The sequence below is a fragment of the Dysidea avara genome, chromosome 4 (assembly GCF_963678975.1).
Source record: "Dysidea avara chromosome 4, odDysAvar1.4, whole genome shotgun sequence".
NCBI lineage: Eukaryota > Metazoa > Porifera > Demospongiae > Dictyoceratida > Dysideidae > Dysidea > Dysidea avara.
This window is the reverse complement of record NC_089275.1, coordinates 40,203,148-40,227,187: the sequence shown is the minus strand read 5'-3', so window position 1 is coordinate 40,227,187 and position 24,040 is coordinate 40,203,148. Positions and strand designations below refer to the sequence as shown.

Below are 24,040 nucleotides of genomic sequence, written 5' to 3'. Positions count from 1 at the left end.
TACACAGGCTGTATGACCAGTTGTCCTACAGACCTTCAGCACTTGTGCTGTAAAGCCTTAATAAATAAAAACATTAAATATGACATGAATTTTAACTAGTAATGCATGTAATGCTTTGGTCATGATAACTTGAAGGCTGGTTAGGAAAATGTACTTTACACTAAGTCACATGAATTACCATAATTATATATAAACATGTACCACCAGCATATTGTGAGGGCTGAGCATATTATACAGTGTTTATTCTAGTAGAGTTATTAGGGGAACTCCCCCGCCTAAAATTTCAGACTCCCCCCTAAAATTGTAGTGACAACTACACTGTATACTGATTTTAAAGTTGCACAATTTGACAAAACTGTAAAAATTGCATTCAGATTCTATCTCAGACAGTCCTAATCTGTAAATTTTCCCAGGCTAAAAATTGCATGCATAGTTTTAAAATGATCCCCCACAGTACATTTTTCTATATGCTGTGTATAAAAGAAATGTATCAAAGACTTCCAAAGTGATCAGAGATACCCATCATTTGCACACACTAGCATGTTACAATAATGTCAGAGGCAAACTCCGATGTGTTTCCATGCTTGGAGCAGCACAAAAACTTACTAAATTCAGCATAGCTATGCCATACTTATGGTAATTTTGCTCAAAAGACAAAAATCAGACTTAGCTGTGTTCAGTTTGAAAGTGTATGTTAAGAAATCAACAAATGATTTACTAGTACTGAGATCAATCTCTTCAAGACCTCCTACCTCTTAATCAACTACGTAGTTAGGCTGGTAGAAGCTAACTAACAATGTGGTTTCTACCTTGCTGATGGAAATGCTCAACTGCACTATGGAGATGTGGTATATTCAACTTTGTTCACCACACAGAAATATGGCAAATGTAATTACAAAGTATTATACAATTTAAGTGTGGGTGAACTGTATGATGTGAAAATTGATTTATCCAAATATGGTTACCTCATCAAAGTAATTATCCATACAACAGGACAAGCTAGAACATTACATATAGCTGTATTCTGGCATTAAATAATAATTTTTTATCATTTTTACCTATACATAATTTAAAAATTTATATGGTGTGACAGGTGTGTTTTACAAATCTGGACATATCATAACATTATATGTTACAGTGTAGATATTTAATTATAGACAAAACTGTTGCAACTGTATTTGTATAGGGGAGTGTATAAACAGTGGAATGGACTACTGGAATGGTGGAATACTGGAATGGTGGAATGGGATTTTTTAAAGTTCAATATCATTTTTTACATCCAAATAAGTACAACTCCTCCCCTTATGTAAGCAAATAAATAGGATTCCCCCTTGAAGTCAGCTCTTTTAGCATACTTTTCCTCACCACAACACTTGTATGACTTATAACTCAATACTTTATTACTTGTATGAAACTAACTGTGGTTCAGTTCAGTGTGGAACATGGCACTGCCACAAAGAACTTTGGCTTAAATTTTGTTTTCTGACATAATTATGGAAAAGGCTCATTGTAAATGCTTACAAGATAGTCCCGTTTCACTTTACCCAAAGATTTTCACTTAGGCTCCTATAGGTTAGTGGTAAACACCTTGTACAAGCTCTGCCTTCTGTGTTCGTCCTCCAGTGCCTAACTGGTAAAGTTGATAATAAATGAAAACTTCATTATACAGTAAATGTACTTTTACAATGCATTCATGTAATCAGTTAGCTAGCTAACTTTTTATCATTTGGGAACAAGGGTTAAGTCAGGAATTTTCTTAGCGTTCCCAATAAACTGCTATTGTGCATGTTCATAACTTTCTTTACAGTACAATATATTGGTAAACTGTATCTATGGTGAGGTGAATTATGCTAAAAGAGCTGACTTCAAGAGGAATCCTATTTATTTTCTTACATAAGGGGAGTTGTACTTATTTGGATGTAAAAGATGATATTGAACTTTAAAAAAATCCATTCCACCATTCCAGTATTCCACCATTCCAGTAGTCCATTCCACTGTTTATACACTCCCTTTGTATAGTGTTAGTCCTGTTGATTATTGTATTATAATTGTTATATACACTACAATGTGTATCTGTAGCCATACTATAATACATACAACACTGCCATACTTGTAATTTACTTTTTCACAGCTTGACTGTTTTGAATTGTATTGCGTGTGTATACAGCAATTAATAATACAACAATGGTGAATGAGGTGCAGCATGTACATACCAAGTACCAACTGTATGTGTTGCATGAGTATCATTATATACTTTAACTGTATGTTATAAAATACAATACATGTAGTTATGCACAGTACTGCAGTTATTATTACAGGGTGTAATGGCATTATGTCACAAAATAAGTGTTATAGATACCCCCTATGAACTTCAGTTAATCATTGATTGATTGATTCCAGGGTCTGCAAAAAACAGGTCAAGCAAATATATGTATGCTTGTGTATGTAACATGTGGACATCATCAATGTACACACAAATATATTCAGTTGCTTGTATTATAACTACTATGCCATAGACAAATTGAGCAAACTTTAATCACCTACTTTAACCATATGCAAGCAGGACTTACAACATGTCAAAAATATAATGTGAACGTTATGCATTTATACTTTTAGAGTTGAAAATTACAATTACTAAATGGATTTCTTGGTCTTAATAGGCAGGTTGCTGCTTTAAAAAGGTTGGTCTGTAGCTTATCTTTTCAGTATGGGAGTATAAAGTTGGCAATTTTTGGAGAGGTGGCCTTTCTATGCAAGTGGTCGCTAAGACAAGTTTTACTGTAGCAGCATATATTTCAACTCAACTGCTGACCATCCAACTATTTTCAACGTGACATTGCGCAGTCATGTAACTTTTGTATTTGTGAATTTTGATTGAAAGTATTTACTAATTACAATAAAATACAAAAATACATAATGTTCCATTTTTACTTGAATCGTTCACATATACTGAGGTAACTATCTTGACTGAGAAGGTGCAGACATGCAGTGAGCTACTGGACTGTTGCTTTATTTATAGTTATATCTATAATTATTTGTGTGTTTTTGTATACACATAAGGATAACATGTATACAAATGTGTGTAGGCTGGCAAGTGTGAGTCTACATTCATGTAGATTTTGGAAGATTCAAAAGCATTACACTTTCCTGCAGTTAAAATTAAATGTCCAGTACTTATGTGTTGGCAAAGAAGTGAATGTAGAAACTATTATATAATATGCTAATGTCACCCTTCCCTTCCATGATCACTATAACCAGTTACAATAAATAAACAATGATGAGATAAATGATGCATTTACATGTATATCAGATATACATATATCATATACATAATATTAAATATACATTCCAATCCAAAGTAGGAAAGTTTGATTTGTACTTAGTCAGTACACCAGAAGACCGCAATATATTGAGGAGTGAGACTTCCAGTGTTAGGGATGATGACAGTGATGTGGCAACCTTCTCTGGCATATTGCTGCTCTCTGTTAAACAACTGCATGGCATCGACATTGTATTCCACTCTGTAATCACAGTTACCAAATCTCTGAGTAGTAAACACAACTGAGTATATGACTTGGTCTCCGTCCATACGAGCATTTCCATCAGAAAGGAAGAACCCACGTTCCTTGTTTCTTTCTATCAACTGAACTAAGCCCCTTATATCGATTCCATCACGAAGGGAGACAGCATAGCCTGGACTCCTGAAGATGGCACTGACAGAGAGATCTCCACCAGAAGAATAAATGTTACGACGGAGGACTCGCATGTCCTGGTCCTTTAGAATAAGTAGTCTTTGTTGATATTCGTCATAAGGCACATTGATCATAAGTTCGGTATTTTCTGTTCTCCGTTGTCGTCTTGTAACAGGCTCAAACACAGCCACACAATGAGATTTGTCTTTGTCATCATTATAGCAAACGAAGTTGTGTATTCTGTGTGTTTTCCTTAACTCATTGGCTCTTCTGTTTAAATTCCTTTGACTAAGACCATATTCGATTTCATATTGTGAAACATCTGGGACACTGCAAAAGATCATTGAGAACAAAGTGTCTCGACTATCATGGTAGGTGTTCATGTGGCAAGGAACTCTGTTTCTTTTTCTGCCTTCTTCTATGAACTCTTCAAGCTCTCCAAGGTAAAAGCGTTCAAAGAAAAATGGAGTGCTGGATGGCAATGAAGTTCCCTTACATGGAGGTGGTGCTATGTAAATACAGTATATGATATAAAATACTGTCCCAAAGAATTTAATAATCTTCCTATGTATCCCTAAAGTTCATTATCACTACTTTTATGGTAATATCCTATAATTTAGAGATTCTTACATTACAGTTTATTAAAATAGTGACAATACACTGATCAGTTAACCAATAGTAAAAGAGTTACATTAATTGTCATGCCTATCTGACAATACGTGATACAGTAAAGCATACACTTACCATCACACTGATCTGTCTCAATACATTGACCATTTCTCAATACTTGTCCTTCAGGACAGACACAAGTTGGTGTGCAATCAGATGAACAAAATGGTGGTGACTGGTAGTTGTCACAAGTTGATTGACATAGAGTACCACACTCCTTGTATACTCGACCTCCAACACAGTCATCAGCTATAAAGAGAATGACAAAGCAATTAATGTGTTAGAGATGCATCTACTTGTGCAAGCTTTCACTTTATTATTATCGGATACCTAACCATGTACATAATTTTAGTTGACTTACAGCATCCAGTTACATCTCTCCAAGCGCTCACATCAACTCCAGCTTTTGCACATGCTCTGGCGTAGTTAGCCAACACATTACAAGAACAAGTGTCTCTGTTACGTGTCCTAACACATGTACAATAATCGGATTCACAGTTTTCAATGTAGACTTTAGGATCAACAATAGAATGACAAGAATCAAAGGGAGCGTTGTTCAACATGGCACATTCTCTTTGTGCTCTATTCATATTTCTTTCACTGCAAGTGTTGTTCAGCCTTCTATCTCTGCAACCTCCTGAACTGTCTTCAGTCAGCCAAGATCTAGCAAACCTCCTAACACCAGAGCCTGTGGTTCCATCTCTCATACGATAATCATCAGAATCATCTCCATTGTAAAATCCACATAAGCCACACAACTGTCTCCTTAAACTCTTACTAGCTGAAACTTGTACACTACCAGCATCATCCCAAAAGATGTCTAAGTCTCTGTCTTCAAAGGTAACATGTGGATAGCTACCAATCCATTCTAATTTAACTTCTCCAACAGACATCATGCTACCATCAACTGCTGCAAAATTCCTGCCATTAAGTATTACCTGATTGTCACCTCCCCTCAGCACAATGACAAGATTTTGACTTGGAACTGTTACAGTGACCTGGTCAATCAATACACTGTTTGAGTCAAGAGCTCTTTGGGTGACAGTTATAGTGAAGTCATCATTGTCACATGGCTTTGCCAATACATATTCACAGCTTCCAAGATAAGTGTACTGGCTACCATCAAAAGTTCTATAGTGACCATAGGAATAAGCTTGGCAGTAATCAGTGTAACAATCTCTTGGTTGACATTTCCATGTGCCCCGTTTGCATATACAGCTTGATGAACAGTTTTGAGACATTCTTCTGTTATGCTCATAGAAAATACCATTGAAATAGCAACCTACAGGAAAAATAAATAGTACATTAAATGGATATCAGTATAATCTAAGAATTACTTGCTTATGTGTATACATATAACCGATGTATGTACTTACCTGGTATAGGTGCAGGTGTTGTTGGTACAGTAGGGCCTGGTGGTCTGGAAGGCCGGTCAGGTTCTGCAGCTACAGTAAAAACACAATCAGTGTGCATAATAGTTGTAAGGGAGTTGGGCATTTTGAGCTATCTTCTACTCATTATACAGGAAACTGTGTTGATGACAAAAAGCAGGGAGTACCATAACCACATACATATGCATGATTTAGTCCTATAATGCATGTCTCTAAAAACATCTAGCTTACCACATTGTCTGGATTTTCCAGTATAGACAAGTCTATTAGTAGTTTCTACTTGTATTATTGTTGGTAGAAAACCCCCTCGATATGTTCTCATGTTGATAGCTCCTTGTGTAGCCTCTTCTTGTAATTGTCGTTTGATCTGTGCAGGAGTGTAACTTGGAAATCTCTGTAGTAACAGAGCAACAACTCCTGCAACCGTGGGACAAGCCATGGAAGTACCACTCCTTGAATCACGATCCCTGTCACTCCTAAATTAAAAAGATTAAACACAAAATTATAATACGTATGGTTAAGGAATTCTACTACTATGATACATTGGTAGATGTTACCTGAATTAAGCATTCACAAGAAGTGACCATTGCCACAAGGTACGTATGGTTAAGGAATTCTACTACTATGATACATTGGTAGATGTCACTTGAATTAAGCATTCACAAGAAGTGACCATTGCCACAAGGTCACAAATATTTCCCCCTACAAATGTATGCATTGTGATATGCATCACATTAAGTAGTTACATTATAACCACAAGCCAATGAATCACTGTTACACTCATAACTTCAACTATTGGCTACTGCCTATAAAAAGGATCAGTTGCTAATTCAAAATTGACCATTATACACAGGTTCCACTAGCTTTGTGTATGCATTGTGAATAATATATTACATACCTGTGAGAAGCACTTCTTATCCACTGTCCTGGAGCAAGTACGTCTACGCATCGTCCATAGTTGGTACCAGGAGAATCAGGCCGTGAATTGAACCAAAATAACTGGTGGCCTAGGACAGATGGATGTATATTGCATAAGTCTATACAAGTCACAATAAACATTTTCTGCGATTGTGTAACAATATGTACATAATTACGCGTAGTTACATATCTTAAGCTCAGGTTGCTTTCATGCAAATTCATTAGCCTTTAAGTCCTACAAGTCAGACATGTTTAACAGTCACACTAAACCTACCAGGTGTTCTGGAGTCTGGATCTTCAGCTTCTTGTATTGCTCCCACATTAATAACATCTGGTGAACTAGATGGTGAAAATCCACAAGAGTCCTGACGGAAGTTTCCAGCAGCAGTCACAACTACTATATTGTTAGCAACAGCTTCTCTGATGGCATCATTAACAGGTGCAGTGATTGGTCCAATAAGAGACATTGAAATTACTGATCTTCTACCAGTGCTTCTGGCACGACTGATGACATGATTGATTCCATTAATAACGTAAGAGAAGAATCCTCTCATCTGACTATCCAAAACTTTGATACTGCAATGTAAAGAATTAAAAATGATACTTTAAGGAACAGAGTGTCAATATTTTCAGGTGACAAACATTCTGTGCAATTCTTAAATTTAAATTATAGCTTAATATACAGTGAAGTCCCTCAAAATGGTATGCTAAAATTTGGACACCTTGATAATCAGAACACTTTGTCCATGGTCCCATTTGTATTAGTGTAAACATATTTAGGATACTTTAGTATGGTCCCTGCACAGTGTAATAAAACATGCATAACTGCTATCTACCTGTACACTCTAGCTCCCCATGCTACTCCAGTTAATCTTCCAACAGCCAATCCTGCACAGTGAGTACCATGACCATTGTCATCATATCCTCGACCACCAAACTCATCATATCCACCAAATGATGCACGTCCCCCAAACACTTGATGACTGTATCTTATACCAGTATCGAAAATGTACACATCTACTCCATTTCCTGTTAGGCAGCACACACGTATTCTTTATCACATTATTAGTACTATTTTATTACACAATATAGCTAGGCATAAACATGAAATGATTTAAGCATCAAACAGATATAGCTACTGACCTTGAACTGGAGGACAGTAATCACCATCAAGAGGTAGAGATCTCTCATCAAGGCGATCAATGTTCCAGCAAATTTCATCAGGTTCGAATGACCGTCGACTTCTACCGTTGTCTGTTTCTGTTTCATTGTCTGGTTTCAGCAAGTCAACACACATTGGCTTGTCTTCTTCTACTCGTTCAACATTTTTGTTTTTCAATATCTATAATATGAATAGATGTGCACACATGAGTACCGTATATTTACATGTATATCATGCTATGAACAACTCAACAGTTGATTATATATGTTCCCTGTTCATAGTCAGCCACTGCTATCAGTATCCTACTAGTTATAGGGTAGTACAACTACTAAGTATATGATAATTATGCTGCAGTAGCCCGAACTGTACACGGATGTATGTATCGTTTGAAGTCTAGCACTTTTGTAGGGTACCTTGTGTATGTAGTTACTACAGAACTGTTCAATAAAGTTGCTGGAAAAATCCTGCTACAGTAGCTAACCTGCTCTGCTCCATCACTGGTAGTGGTGATGACAGATATTCCATTAGTGATGTTGTAACTATCTCCTGCTGCAGCAATCTTTATGTTGCTTAGTCCATTTACATTATCAAATGTTCTTCCAAACATACGTCTACTCCCCTTATGCGCAACAACCAGAAATCTTCTAGGGAGGTTAGACTGTATCATAAATTCTTGCTGTGTTTGCATTTCAGCAAGGCACCCACTCTCCATGGGATTGGTTTCTGGCTCAGGAACCGGTTTTGCTGGTCTCCCGGTTAGTCGGGTACGTTTTGCATACCCCATAGCTAATAGCAAGCAAGCTATAATTGTCAGCTTAGTCAGCCACATGTTAAGAATCTGTATTAACTGTAGAGATGATGAGAATGGACAAATGTGATGCTTTTATAGTTGTTCTCATAGTTGTTAGTTTACAGTTTGTGGTTTATCTATATCATCATTTGTGTGGCTTACAATATCCTGACTACCACCATATCTGTAGAGATCCCATTGGGCTTCCAACAAAAGGTGGAATCCCTTATTTTATAGCTGGAGCAGTCCCTCTAAGTGGTGGATCTAGAAATTTACAGAGGGGGGTTTCGGGTTAGGCAACAAGGAGGTGTGAATGCAATTAGCTCTATGAATAATATTTTAACAGATAAATTCATAGTTAGTCTAAAACAGTTTGAAAATGGAGCTTAGAGGTTCTTTTTTCCCTGGAGACCCTTTTTTCACTGGTGGCTTCTTTTTCTCTTTTCTCCATAGGCTTCCTGCTCATCCTATTAGTAAGTCTATTAGTACGTACTTTGACTACCGTCACTTCGTAGTGTGTAATGAACTTTGACCATATATGTGTAATAGTTACACACACTGTGCACATACTACACACACATTGTAACTATTGTGTGTGTAGTGTGTGTACACACTACACACACACACTGACAGATGATCGTCTATCTCAGATTTCTTATTAGAGTTACAGCCAGGTGAACGTACCAATACAGTGAACCCCTAAAATCTGGCATTCATTGATTCCCTAACTTGTGTCAAACAGAGAATCAGATGCTGAGGTATCACATCACAAAACCTTTTGGTGCAGCAAAGAGTGCCAAGGCATAATATACTGTATTTATGTGCTTTTAAATGCAGGCTTTTTCAGTTGTCAAAAGGTATTTTTAAGTACATGATTTAAATAAATAAAGTATGAACTCTTTGATGAGAACCACCACAATGCAATAGTTACAATAGTAACATAGAATACGTACAAATGTACAAGTTCTCATAATCATGGTCATGTGTGAATCTGATGTAGTACCTATAAGATGACCAAATATGAACACAGCTATTAGAGTTATTTGGTGTTTATGCTTCATTGTTATTATTTTAACAACTCACAGAAACAATGTATATGGATACGAGGATTAACCATTTAAGGTATGCTATCAGAGTATATAGTGTATGCCCATCATATTTGCTAAAATAGACTTACGTACTAGCTACGTAATAATTTATGCCATGTTTACATCCAGAGCATGTCCATTATTTATGCTAATCATAATAAGCAGTTATTGTACGTAATTCCAACCTTTTCTGTCAAGTTTTGTTATTTTGCCAAAACATAGCTGGGCATGCAGTATAGCTATAATAAGGGTATGTGTAAGTACATGCATTGTTGAGACAGCATAGCCAAGTGGTTGGAGCACTACTCTGGTAATTTGAAAGGTTCCAGGTTTGTTGCCCGGTGATCCTTGAGCAAAAAACCTTGCTCCAGTCTACCTAGGGTCTGCATGGAGAAACAAATGCCAACTGCCCATGTGTAATGAGTGAAGTTCAGGTGGGATTTTAGGTGCCCACACATTCATGCATGGCACAGCTTCTGCGGGTTACTTATTCTGCCACAAAAATATCAGCACTGACTCTTAGACATCTGACAGGTTGCCTATAACAAAATATTTTATCCTATGGTGTAGCTACACTGTAATTACTGCATTTACAATGTTAACAGACATTCCAAAGCCTGCTGCTCATAGCTTGTATCTTGGCAAATTAACATTTACTATAAAACTTTTTATGAGTGTTTACTTGCTTGACAATTCTTTGGGTAACCACCTTGATAGTTATGTAGAAAATGGCTGTCGCTTTTACTAAAACTCTGACTTACATTTTCAATGCAATGGTATTGAATAACATGTATTAGTTTTTAAAATGGACTCTTGATATTACAAAGAGTAATGCGTGTATAATGGGTGCACCAAACAATGCAGCAATGGTACTGGGAATGCAGATGTGACCTTTCAGATATCATATATACTGACAGTAACTGACTTATAGTAGTTGCCTGGCTACTATTACCAATGATCAGTACATTAGCTGTACTAACCGGGTCATCATATGTTTTCAACTAGAATCTTAATTACATACATGATTGTAATTTCTTATCAACTTCCTTTCATTCATTGTGTAATTTTCAACTTCCTGCCACTGTGTTATAATGTAGTATATATACAGTAAGGCTTCAATTAACCTGTTACCTACATCATGTTCTTTATCAACATTATAAACATCACATAGTACCTAAAAAGGTAATCATACTATACAGCTGTAGCTTCTGCATAAATTATATGATGTCATGAAGTTAGATAAAACTATATTAGTCCCTATCCCACTGTTCCACTAGGGACCTACAAGGACAACTTCCAACATTCTCAGGCTAATCATATGAGTATAATTATGAATGTTAACCGTACACATGTTATAAGTGACCGGATGTGTGAAAAGAGGTCTTATAGCCTTTCCAATTGCATGTACTTGGCAATCCACAACTTGACTTAAGAATATGGTACTAGCCTGGAATTTGGTCACTTTACACTCTTATCATAGCGCTATTCCTGGATGTACTTTTAAGACAAATAGGTTAAACACATGATGAATTATGATTTGTCAAACTTGTAAATTTTTAAAGTCTGTAAGACCCCTTATTGCAGATCCGGTCACATATTATGCACATAATTAACAGCATGGTCATGTCTATGTGACTCACATGTGGTCACAACCTGAAGATATGGTACATATATAGCTACTGTATAACTTTGCACATATGTAGCAATGTATGTAATACACAGTTTGAACCTGAAGGCATATCTGTGTAAAAACTACACGGCTATATAGTTTCCCTTCATAACTGTGGTCAGTTGAAATGCTGCATGACTGTATTATATAATCCTAAGAATGTAATATTAACATTACAATAACATGTTACTATAGCTGTTAGACCAATCATGATTGCACTTGTCAACAATACAAATATGTAGAAGGCACCAATGATATACAAATGACTATTCTTCTGCTCAGTCTTGTGCACAATCTTGAAAGTATTGTAATTATTAGCAAGTTCAATGGAATCTCTCCTTGCCTCTTGGGAGAGGCATGTTTCCTTACAACAGACATGCAATTCTACAAGTTGAGATTTCCCAGTACGCCACCCTATAGCTAGATAGCAACATTGTTTTGATACTTTCAATAGTCCATGATTGTTTGTTTAGGTGTGTAAATGTTCATCTATTGAATTTGGTTGGTATGCATCTGTATGTGGTTTTACTGCAGGCTTTATCATTCAGTGGTCAAAAGGTATTTTTAAGTTATAAACTATTAATGAGAATTGCCACAATACAATAGTTACAATAGTAACATAGAATACATGTAAATGTACAAGTTCTCATAACCATGGTCATGTGTGTATCTGATGTAGTATCTATAAGAGGACCAAATATGGACACAGCTAGCTATTAGAGTTATATGGCATCATGTGTGTTTATGCTTTATTGTTATTATTTTAACAACTCACAGAAACAATGTATATGGATATGAGGATTAACCATTTAAGGTATGCTATTAGAGTACATATAAGGAACATGCAGAATTATGATTTTTAACACATTTCCATGCAGAACATGTCTATTTATGTTCATCATGTACATATAAGCAAGAGTTGATATTATAAAGCGAACTCTTGATATAGGTATATAGTTGTAATTCCAATCTTTTCTGTTAACGTTTGTTGTTTTACCAAAACACAGCTGGGTAATTATGTAGTATAGCTATAAGGGTATGTGTGTGTATGAACATTGTTGAGGTAGCATGGCCAAGTGGATAGAGCACCACTGAGCCTGGTGATACTCAGTTGCTGCTGTTGTTGCTGTTGTTATTTTATTTAAATAATGACTTGAAATTTGCTGGGTAAGCAGCCCAACCACTTGTATCACCAATGGGGGTACCTGGTGTTAAATGGGGAGGCAAATGCCAACTGTCCATGCATCATGTAATAGGTGAGGCCTTTGGATACCCGCACCTTTACTTGTGAGGCATGGCACACCCCTGTGGATTACTACTCCTGCCCCTAGGAGGATTTGTCAGCACTGACTCTTAGGCACCTGAGTAGTGCACAGGTTGCCAGTCATTGAGTGGTGTTTATATGGCAGTCGAAGGCATTGCTTATATTGCTTTGTGTGCATGTTCCATGTGTGTGTAGTGTAGTGTGTGTGTACGTGTGTGTGTGCGTGTGTGTAGTGTTCATGTGTGTGTGTGTGTAGAGTGTGTGTAGTATATGTGTGTGTGTGTGTGTGTGTGTGTGTGTGTGTTTGTGTGAGTTTGTGTGTGTGTGCCCTATATGCCCAGTTGCAGTTCTTATATTTTCCTTGAGTTACTCGCTTTGCTCCTAGTCCATCCAGCTGTGTGATAGGAACCTGGTATCTAGGTGTCAACTAGGAAAGCAGCCCACCTGCTGTAAAATCCTATTGCTAGTGTTAGTCTGAGAAGCTAATGACAACTGCCCTTGTCTTACGTATTATGTGATTATCAAAATGTACTATGAACATAATGAACGTACATGATTTACCTGGTAGCTGAAGACTGCACATGATCATACAGTAAATGTACACACACATATTGGCCAGTGAAAGAAAACAGGCTTGGCTAAATTGAAAAGATGTTAGCAGCACAGGTGATTGTCCCTCTGTTTTGTGCTAGAACATCTACAGCACCTAAAACTTTAAATGTATGGTACAAGCAAACAACACTGATCCATCACAACTACTCAGCTATTCTCTGGGATTTCACTAATTAATGAGATGGTATAGTCATGAGAACAACTGGTCTATTTTAGGATTTAACTCTCTGACATAAATATAGTGAGTATCACTATAATAATTATAATGTTGTCTTTACTGGTGAAGTATGGCTTTATCTCATCATACCTGAGCTCAGCAATCGCTTGATATAATAATTCGTCACCTCCTTCCATCATTATTATGCTGTCCTACAAGGCCCACAACATTATGAGGTGCTATATACAGACTGTTAAGTCTGCATTAACAGTCTGTATGCACAGCCTGGGTACACGTACAGTAATTACTAGTGGACACTTAATCTCTACTCAGTTCAATTTATACCCATGACTGAGTTGAGGATTTAATGTATACTAGTACAGATCTGCAGGTGTAAGTGGCTTCCCTTATTTTGCTGCATGTTATACCCATGATCCCTGATTGAATTTAAAATTCCTAATTTTCCTTGCACTTTTTTGTATACTTTTTAATAACATAATTAGCTATGAATGGTGAACCCACTACATACACTTTTAATTTCTATGATCACTTAAAAATTCTTAGTTTTTCCTATATGTTTGCATGTTTGCCCCAACTATGTATGAAGTTAGGTATGTTACAAGGCCAATTTTGGAAATTATTGGACAGCCTAAAAATTGCCAATTTTGGCTACTTCTTGCAAACAAAAGTTACCACTTTTGGCAACTTTATAAAGCAAAACTATAGGACTGCTAAGAATTTGCCAGTTTTGGCAAGTTTTGATAACTAAGTTTCTATCTAACTTTGGCAACTTTTGGAAACCATCAAAAAGTTTCCAAGCCTGAAACTGCTGATGGTTTCCAAATTTTGCAGTTTATGATGGTGCTCAAAACTACCAATTCTGGCAATAAATGTTCTCTTTTTTATGAAGACCAATGAATAAATCAATTTTGGGATCTAGTTTGCAAAAATGGCAAAATTTGATGCCCACTATTGGACTGTTCATGCATACTAAAATTACCACTTCTGGCAATTTCTTGCAAATAAAAGTTTCCACATTTGGCAACTTTTAAAAGTTGCAAAACTATTGTATTGCTTACAAATTGCCAGTTTCGGCGATTTTCTGAGGTTTCCACTTTAGGCTACTTTTGGAAGCAAGCCAAAAGTTGCCTCAAAACTGAAAACTATAGTCCAAATTTGGTAGCTTGAACATCCACAAACTGTGCTTGTACCTATCCATTCTGCATTCCGGCAATACAACTCAATTTTAACTAAGAAAGTTGAGAACTTGAACAGGTGTAGCGCACTGATGCTCCACAGAGAGCTGGTATTACAGAATAGCAGATGCATTTGCTGTATAGCAAATTTGGTTGATAAACTACAATATGTAAGTATGTACAAAAGATAGAGCTATGTTTGATTAATATAATGGAGGCTACAAAAATCATGAATGTTGCAAATTTATAATCATCACAGCATTTCGAACCTGAGTGAAGATGCCGATGAAAGTGCAATCTGCATGGACATGCATAAAATTAGTACCTTGATTTGTAGCTATATAGCATGATTTGTAGCAAGATATTCTTATGACTTTGTCCATTTTATTGTATTTTAGTCAATTCACATTCAAATCATAAGTTTGCTACATAGCTATATTCCTACTCCTGCTTTTAAAGTGAATGTATAGCTAGCTACCTGGCATCCACTGATAATATTGCTAGTAATCATATTTAAATACTTTCAGGCATCATTATAACAGTTCCTCTAAAGTAAGCATAGTTAAGTTAGCAGCTTTGTGAACTTTAACACTGTAATGCTCACTTTCATGCTTAATACCGATAAACTGTAAGTGTCAAAGTTTCCAAAACTGGCAACTTTTAGACTGTTGTTATAATTTCCAAAAACAGCAGCTACTGCACACGCTTTTCTAAAAGCCATTTTTGGCAATTCTAAGAATTTGTCACACAAAATTACCAATTGTGGATATCCGAATCCCACAATCAAATTCTCTATCATCTTTTATAAAAGAAAGTACATTTATTGCCAATTTTGGGTTGCCTGAAGTTGCCAACATTGGCAACTTTGGGTTGCCATAGTTGGCAACTTTGGGTGGCCTGATATTGGCAACTTTGGGTGGTGGGTGGCCTGAAGTTGCCAATTTTGGCAACTTTTAGGCTGTCCAATTGTTGCCATAAACGGCTTGCAACATACCTCATAAAGTGGCCATTACACTTTTCCAACCATGCTCAGCCCATTACACAGTGTTACAACTCAAGAGTAGGATGAAAAGCATCTCTGCATTCAATCTAGTCACTGCATGAAAATACGGACAACTTCTATTAGCTGCAAATGTAAGGAAGCCATTGCATGCTATTGTGAACTGATACCTTGAGCTGTCTGAAAGCATCACAGTCAGTCAGTCTATCATTCAATCAGTAGAAAATTCCACTGTATGAATTTTGTTTTGGAAAAATTTTGGTCATACTGAAGACACTTTGGGGCTTTGTTATACCTCCAGTAATGCCAAGGTGCCATGAAGGTAGTGTGTAGCTGGTTTCTGGTCAATATTTTATGAGAAAGTGCAATCCTCCATGACCCCTAACATACAGTACTACCATATCATATAATGTAAATACACACATCATATGTACTTGTTTTTATGTATATCAGGAACAGCTCAGTCAAATGGGTAATTGGGTATAGCTACACACATCATGTAACAATGATCTTTATGGAACAGTAAAAGTTATCCCACCCAATAACTTCAGCTGTTGGATGTTTCAGATTTCATATACTGCCGTATACCTTAATGGTATACAATAGCCTGGCTATTATTACCAATTTAATGATGATATCAAATATATTAAACAGCATATTAACTAGGTCATAATCATATGTAATTCATGTAAACTAGATCATAATTATACCATTGTAGTTTCCTATCAACTTCCTTTAAGCAATATATTTAAATTCATCTGATTTTTAACTTCCTGCTGTGTTATATATGTGTATCTTTTTACATATTATAGTTAGGTTTCAATTAACATAATTTTTTATCACAAAACATCATTATAGTATCTAAAAAGGTAGCCACACAGTATATGATGTCATGAGGTTAGATAAAATATTCACTATCCCACTGTCCTGCAAAGAAAACATTCCTGCATTCTCAGATTAATTCATCCATCATCTATACATGGACTTTTTCTCCTTTCTCCACCTTTTCAAACACACTTTCTGTTACAACTTTACACAGGCTATATGACCAGTTGTCCTACAGACCTTCAGCACTTGTGCTGTAAAGCCTTAATAAATAAAAATAATAAAAATGGCATGAATTTTAACTAGTAATGTACGTAATACATTGTTCGTGATAACTTGAAGGCTGGTATAGGCAAATGTGCTTTACAGTAGGTCACAAAAATTACCATAATTATGTAAAAACATGTACCACCAGCACATTGTGAGCGCTGAGCATACTATATAGTGTTTATTCTAATAGAGCTGTTAAGGGGGAACCCCCCCCCCCCCTAACATCTCAGACTCCCCCTAAAATTGTGAGTCACAACTTACACTGTATACTGATTTTAAAATGGCACACTGTGACAAAACTGTCAAAAACAGTGACCGGATTTAACAAAACCAGGCTTCCACACACATCCAGATTTGTGACTTTAAAGGACCATAACTCAGTATAAGAGTAAGCTATCACTTTTAAAGTTTGACCTGTTATTATTTAATGCAGTGAAAGACTTTTGTGAAAATTGTAGGTCAATAGCCTACTGAGAGGTCAAGTTACAAGCGGTTAAAGTTGAAGAAATGGATGTGTGTGGAAGCCTGGTTTTGTCAAATCTGGTCATTCTGTAAAATTTCTCCACAGTAAAAATTGCATGCATAGCTTTAAAATAGAATTTCAAAGGGTATTATGTATGACTCTCAAAAATTCCTACACAGTGAACTATTCAACATTTGCAGAGCCCTGTTTCTTAAATTAAGCATGTTTTCAAAATAGCACAGTCAACTTTCAAAACTGTACACTGTACCTTAACTTCATTCTCAGTAAGTCTGATCATAATTGTATTCTAAGCCAGTTTACCTTTAAATAACATGCACAGTCAGCAAAACTACCCTAAGATTTAATCTCAAAAAGCTTGATCTTAAAATAGTCCTTGTTTTGAGAATGGCTCTATAGAAACAGCACCTGACAGATGTTAGTAATCTTCCCACCATAGAATCTGGCTTCACCCAATTGCAGGTTGTAAACTTGACTTGGATATGTGTAGCTAGCTGGTCACTTGGTCACTCCCCAAATTCCTGATTACCCCCTCCCCCTTCCCCCGAAATAGAAATCCAAGAATAAACACTGATACTATATAGCTAGTGTTACAGTAAATATGCATACTTGAACCTTATACTAAGCTTGGAAATTCTATAAGTTGTAACCATCTGTTTGGCTGCAGAGCTCAATGATGAGTTTAGTATACACATGAATACTGTAGTTATGTGGTTATGTCACATACAGCCATAAAAGGTGGGACTTCCAAACACATTCAATTTACCTCCTTTGACTGTTCATATTTACAGCACAAACAAAACGCTATATATATAACATGACTCCTTGTACTAATCGGATTTCTCTTTATTTCAAAAAAGCAGTAATTATAAATTACTGTGGCTTGACAGAAAATTTACAATTATATGCAATGATACAGAAGTTATGATGAAGTATCAAAGTTTTAAAAAAGTCAAATCTTGTGTGTGAAAATGATAACTACCTTTTTTGCAAATCCAGTCACATAATGGAGTCCTGATGAGTGCTGAATTGACAACAAGACATGTGCTGTACACTATAAGTTAAGCTTAGGTGTATTTATACATTACAATGTTGAGTATATAGCCATTCACTTTACTGCAGGAATTTACTTGGACTATTATGATGGTGAATCAGTGGACCATATCACCAACTATGAGGTCAGAGTCTACACCATCTGCAACAAAGGTGTCGAAGTGATACCTCCACAGATGGAGCACCTGAAGAACAGCCACCAAATGCATTTCAAAATGCATTCAAAACATGCTCATCCAATGTAGCAGTGAAAAGTGTCACTTGTTTATGCATGTACGTATACACTTAAGGTTGAACATTTTGTGAACTACATAAAACTTCATGATGTTTTTGGCAAAAAATGTACTTACAATTGTTTATTGATCACAATTATCTATATACATACAAAGCACTTAGCACATTTACACATTACAAGAGATTGAATTTGCTTTTCAGTATGGTGTTTTCAGAGGATTGATATGGTACATATGTATGTGACAAGTGGATAATATAACATGCAGAGATATTGTCAATGACTGACATTTAGAGGCCCGATCACAATTAGTATTCAAGTTAGTTTTATACAGTGGAACCTGTCTATAATGGTCACCTTGGGACCAGATATATCTGGCCTTTATATACAGGTGACTGTTATAGAGAAAACCTGCATAAGGTGGTCAGCAGCATTTTAGTGGCTATTGCCGTTATAAATGAGTGATTATTATTAAGAGGCTCGTGCCAACCGCAATGCAGTAATATTTTAGTACAGAAAGGACAAGGTGAGCTTGTTATGAATGTTGGTTATAGCTATTGAATACGTTTAAGCAATGAAGCCTGATAGGTTATATGTGACCGGGCCTGCGAAAACAGGGCATGTGGGCACAAACTACATCCCGTTACACAACAGGACATATCTCTGCAGTGGAATAATCTATTTGCATTCTGTAGCCTGTGTTATAAAGCCAATTAAATTTTTAAGTAACGCTAAAACATTTATGGCCATAGCATGATGGAATACAAAGTTAATTGTGGTGAAAGTTTGGAACGTAAGCAAATTTTGTGTGCCCACATGCCCTATTTTCGCAGGCCCAGTCACATATAGTATTCATTGAAAGGCAGGAAGTGTGATAATTGTGCATTAATTGAAACGGTGCCATGGTGCCAGACAGTTGGCTTAACAAGAGGTAGCGACCGCTATATGAAGGAGAAAGTTATGTATCTAATCCAAAACAGCCAAGCTGTAAAAAAAGTGTGCGGCCCTCAGAAAGGCTATAGTGAAAAAAGATGTGAAATCCAAGGTGGCGGCCAAGAAATGGCTGTGATGGTAGGTTAATGGTAAAAATTTTAATAACAACAATTCAGGTGAATTTTTGTGCTGCTTCACAAAATTTATCTAAATTGTCATTATTAAAATTTTTACCATTAACCTACCATCACAGCCATTTCTTGGCCGCCACCTTGGATTTCACTTTTTTTTTCACCATAGCCTTTCTGAGTGCCGCACACTTTTTTTACAGCTAGGTTGTTTTGGATTAGATTTCATTTCTTTTTGTATTTGTATACCCCAAAGCCGGCCTATGGCCAGCTTTGGGACTTTTTTAACCTATGTTTTTTTTCTTTACTACAGGAAGAAGAAAAGATGAAGTAGATGTACTTTAAATATTTATCAGTAAATGTACAAATCAAGACACACGGTAGTGTGTCGTGCGGCCCAAGAAGCCGGCGCGTAACACCCGTGAGTATATTGACAGGAAGAAAGAAAACGCAATTTTCGCACCTCCGTAGCTCTGTGCTTCCTTGATGAAACAAGACGATTTTTGCTGTGTACATTCCCTCCAACTGCAGCACTCCACATTCCAAATTTGAGCGAAATCGCTTCGCGCGTTCCCGAGATATGCGACTTCAAAAATTGGCTCAGTTTCTTCGTTTTTTTTTCTTCTTCTTATTTTTCTTTTTCTTGTCGCACACTTACAAAAACTGCTATAAAACGCGAACGCGTTATCCAATTGCCTTGAAATTTGGCACACAGAAGGGGGATATAAAGGCGCATCTCGGTACTAACTTTGGCTGGAATACGATAAACAGGCAAAGAGTTATGAGCGATTATTAACGAAAAATAACACCAATATGTTGTCACGCCTACAGGGTAAACCGCGTATGGGAAGAAGCTGAAAATCGGTGGGTGAATAGGTTAACTATTGAACCTCAAACCTTTTGTGGTTTGAAAGAAATCGAGCTAAAAACCAGGAAGATACAACGAAAAAACCAACAGTGTGTAACAATTACGCAATCGAGATCAGCTAATAAAAAAACGACTGCTTGCCACGCCTACCAGATAAACCGCTTAGGGTAATGCTTTGAAAATCGTTGTACAGATGGAGTAATCATCTTAGAAAGGCTCATCAATGGTGTAGAAGAATCAGACTTAAAGCCACGGAGTTATAACACGAAATCCAACTTGGTGCGGCAAGTGCGAGATCGAGATACTCTAATAGAGCAGTCATCCTAATAGAGCAGTCACCCTGAAGAGAATTCAAGAGATCAGCTAGAAATAAGAAACCTGTATAGAGATCAGCTACACACAAGTCACCCTGTAGAGAGATCAGCTAGAAGAAGTTACCTTGTAGGGAGTTCATGCAACTATGGAAAGAGATAGTTCAGCTAGAAAAAATCACCTTGTAGAGTTCAGCTACAAAGAAACCACCATGTAGAGAGTTCAGCTACAAACAAATCGCCCTGTGGAGAGATCAATAGAAGAAGTTACCTTGCAAAGAGTTCAGCTACAAAGAAACCATCATGTAGAGAGTTCAGCTACAAACAAATCTCCCTGTAGAGAGATTAGCTAGAAGAAGTTACCTAGTAGAGAGTTCAGCTACAAAGAAACCATCATGTAGAGAGTTCAGCTACAAACAAATCTCCCTGTACAGAGATCAGCTAGAAGAAGTTACCTTGTAGAGAGTTCGGTTTCAAACAAATCACACTGTAGAAAGATCAGCTAGAAGAGGTCACCTTGTAGAGAGTTCAGTTACCAAAAAACCACCATGTAGAGAGCTCAGCTACAAACTAGTGACCTTGTAGAGACATCAGCTAGAAGAAGGTACCTTGTAGAGAGTTCAGCTACAAAGAAACCATTCTTTAAAGAGCTCAGCTGCAAACAAATCACCTGTAAAGAATTCAGCTACAAATAAATCACCCTGTAGAAAGATGAGCTAGAAAAAGTTACCTTGTAGAGAGTTCAGTTACAAAGAAACCACCATGTAGAGAATTCAGCTACAAACTAGTGACCCTGTAAAGACATCAGCTAGAAGAAGTTACCTTGAGAGAGTTCAGCTACAAAGAAACCATTATTTAAAGAGCTCAGCTGCAAAAAAATCACCTATACAGAATTCAGCTACAAACAAATCACCATGTAGAGAGATCAGCTAGAAGAAGTTAACTTGTAGAGAGTTCAGCTACAAAGAAACCATCATTTAGAGAGTTCAGCTTCAAACAAATCACCTGTAGAGAGTTCAGCTACAAACAAATCTCCCTGTAGAGAGATCAGCCAGAAGAAGTTACCTTGTAGATCGTTCAGCTACAAACAAATCACCCTGTAAAAAGATCAGCTAGAAGAAGTTACCTTGTAGAGAGTTCAGCTACAAAGAAACCACCATGTAGAGAGTTCAGCTGCAAAGAAATCACCCTGTATAAAATTCTGCCACGAACAAATTGCCCTGCAGAAAGATCAGTTAGAAGAAGTTACCTTGTAGAGAGTTCAGCTACAAAGAAACCATTCTGTAAAGAGCTCAGCTGCAAACAAATCACCTGTACAGAATTCAGCTACAAACAAATCACCCTGTAGAGAGATCAGCTAGAAGAAATTACTTTGTAGAGAGTTCAACTACAAAGAAACCACCATGTAGAGAGTTCAACTGCAAACAAATCACCCTGTAGAAAATACAGCCACAAACAAATTGCCCTGTAGAAAGATCAGTTAGAAGAAGTTACCTTTTAGAGAGTTCAGCTACAAAGAAACCACCCTGTAGAGAGATCAGCTAGAAGAAGTTACCTTGTAGAGAGTTCAGCTACAAAGAAACCACCATGTAGAGAGTTCAGCTGCAAAGAAATCACCCTGTAGAAATTCTGCCAAAAACAAATTGCCCTGTAGAAAGATCAGTTAGAAGAAGTTACCTTTTAGAGAGTTCAGCTACAAAGAAACCATTCTGTAAAGAGCTCAGCTGCAAACAAATCACCTGTACAGAATTCATCTACAAACAAATCACCCTGTAGAGAGATCAGCTGGAAGAGGTTCACTTGTAGAGAGTTCAGCTACAAAGAAACCATCATTTAGAAAGTTCAGCTTCAAACAAATCACCTGTAGAGAGTTCAGTTACAAACAAATCTCCCTGTAGAGAGATCAGCTAGAAGAAGTTACCTTGTAGAGAGTGAAGCTACAAACAAATCACCCTATTGAAAGATCAGCTAGAAGAAGTCAACTTGTAGAAAGTTCAGTTACAAAGAAACCACCATGTAGAGAGTTCAGCTACAAACTAGCCACCTTGTAGAGACATCAGCTAGAAAAGTTACCTTGTAGAGAGTTCAGCTACAAACAAATCACCTGTACAGAATTCAGCTACAAACAAATCACCCTGTAGAGAGATCAGCTAGAAGAAATTACCTTGTAGATAGTTCAGCTACAAACAAATCTCCCTGTAGAGAGATCAGCTAGAAGAAATTACCTTGTAGAGAGTTCAGCTACAAAGAAACCATTCTGTAAAGAGCTCAGCTGCAAACAAATCACCTGTACAGAATTCAGCTACAAACAAATCACCCTGTAGAGAGATCAGCTAGAAGATATTACCTTGTAGATAGTTCAGCTACAAACAAATCACCCTGTAGAAAGATCAGTTAGAAGAAGTTACCTTTTAGAGAGTTCAGCTACAAAGAAACCATTTTGTAAAGAGCTCAGCTGCAAACAAATCACCTGTACAGAATTCAGCTACAAACAAATCACCCTGTAGAGAGATCAGCTAGAAGAAATTACCTTGTAGATAGTTCAGCTACAAACAAATCACGCTGTAGAAAGATCAGCTAGAAGAAGTTACTTTGTAGAGTGTTCAGCTACAAAGAAACCATTTTGTAAAGAGCTCAGCTGCAAACGCATCGCCTGTACAGAATTCAGCTACGAACAAATCACCCTGTAGAGAGATCAGCTAGAAGAAGTTACCTTGTAGATAGTTCAGCTACAAACAAATCTCCCTGTAGAGAGATCAGCTAGAAGAAATTGCCTTGTAGAGAGTTCAGCTACAAAGAAACCATCATGTGGAGAGTTCAGCTGCAAAGAAATCACCACTGCCCAAATTTCAAGGCAATAGCTCTTTCCAATCTGAAGTTATCAATTGTCAAAGTTGGAAAATTGGATGTGTGTGGAAGGCCCCTTTTTGCAAATCCGGTCACATATGTATTATATATATAATTTGTACATTTACTGATAAAATATTTAAAGTATATCTACTTCATCTTTACTTCTTCCTGTAGTAAAGAAAAAAAACATAGGTTAAAAAAGTCCCAAAGCTGGCCATAGGCCGGCTTTGGGGTATACAAATACAAAAAGAAATGAAATCTAATCCAAAACAGCCAAGCTGTAAAAAAAGTGTGCGGCCCTCAGAAAGGCTATAGTGAAAAAAGATGTGAAATCCAAGGTGGTGGCCAAGAAATGGCTGTGATGGTAGGTTAATGGTAAAAATTTTAATAACGACAATTCAGGTGAATTTTTGTGCCGCTTCACAAAATTTACCTGAATTGTCATTATTAAAATTTTTACCATTAACCTACCATCACAGCC

At 36.8% G+C, this 24,040-nt stretch overlaps 1 protein-coding gene across 1 annotated transcript; it reads right to left on the bottom strand.

Moving 5' to 3' along the window:
- Nucleotides 1-3,258: 3,258 nt before the first annotated feature.
- On the bottom strand, nt 3,259-8,665 carry LOC136252122 (uncharacterized). The gene is made up of 10 exons (XM_066044503.1): nt 8,314-8,665; nt 7,814-8,012; nt 7,507-7,699; nt 6,945-7,246; nt 6,651-6,759; nt 5,984-6,228; nt 5,738-5,806; nt 4,723-5,643; nt 4,437-4,610; nt 3,259-4,200 (listed from the first exon to the last, which is right to left on the bottom strand). The coding sequence occupies exons 1-10, from the start codon at nt 8,659-8,661 to the stop codon at nt 3,380-3,382; spliced, it is 3,381 nt and encodes a 1,126-aa protein (XP_065900575.1). The 5' UTR covers nt 8,662-8,665; the 3' UTR covers nt 3,259-3,379.
- Between the last annotated feature and the right edge of the window lie 15,375 nt (nt 8,666-24,040).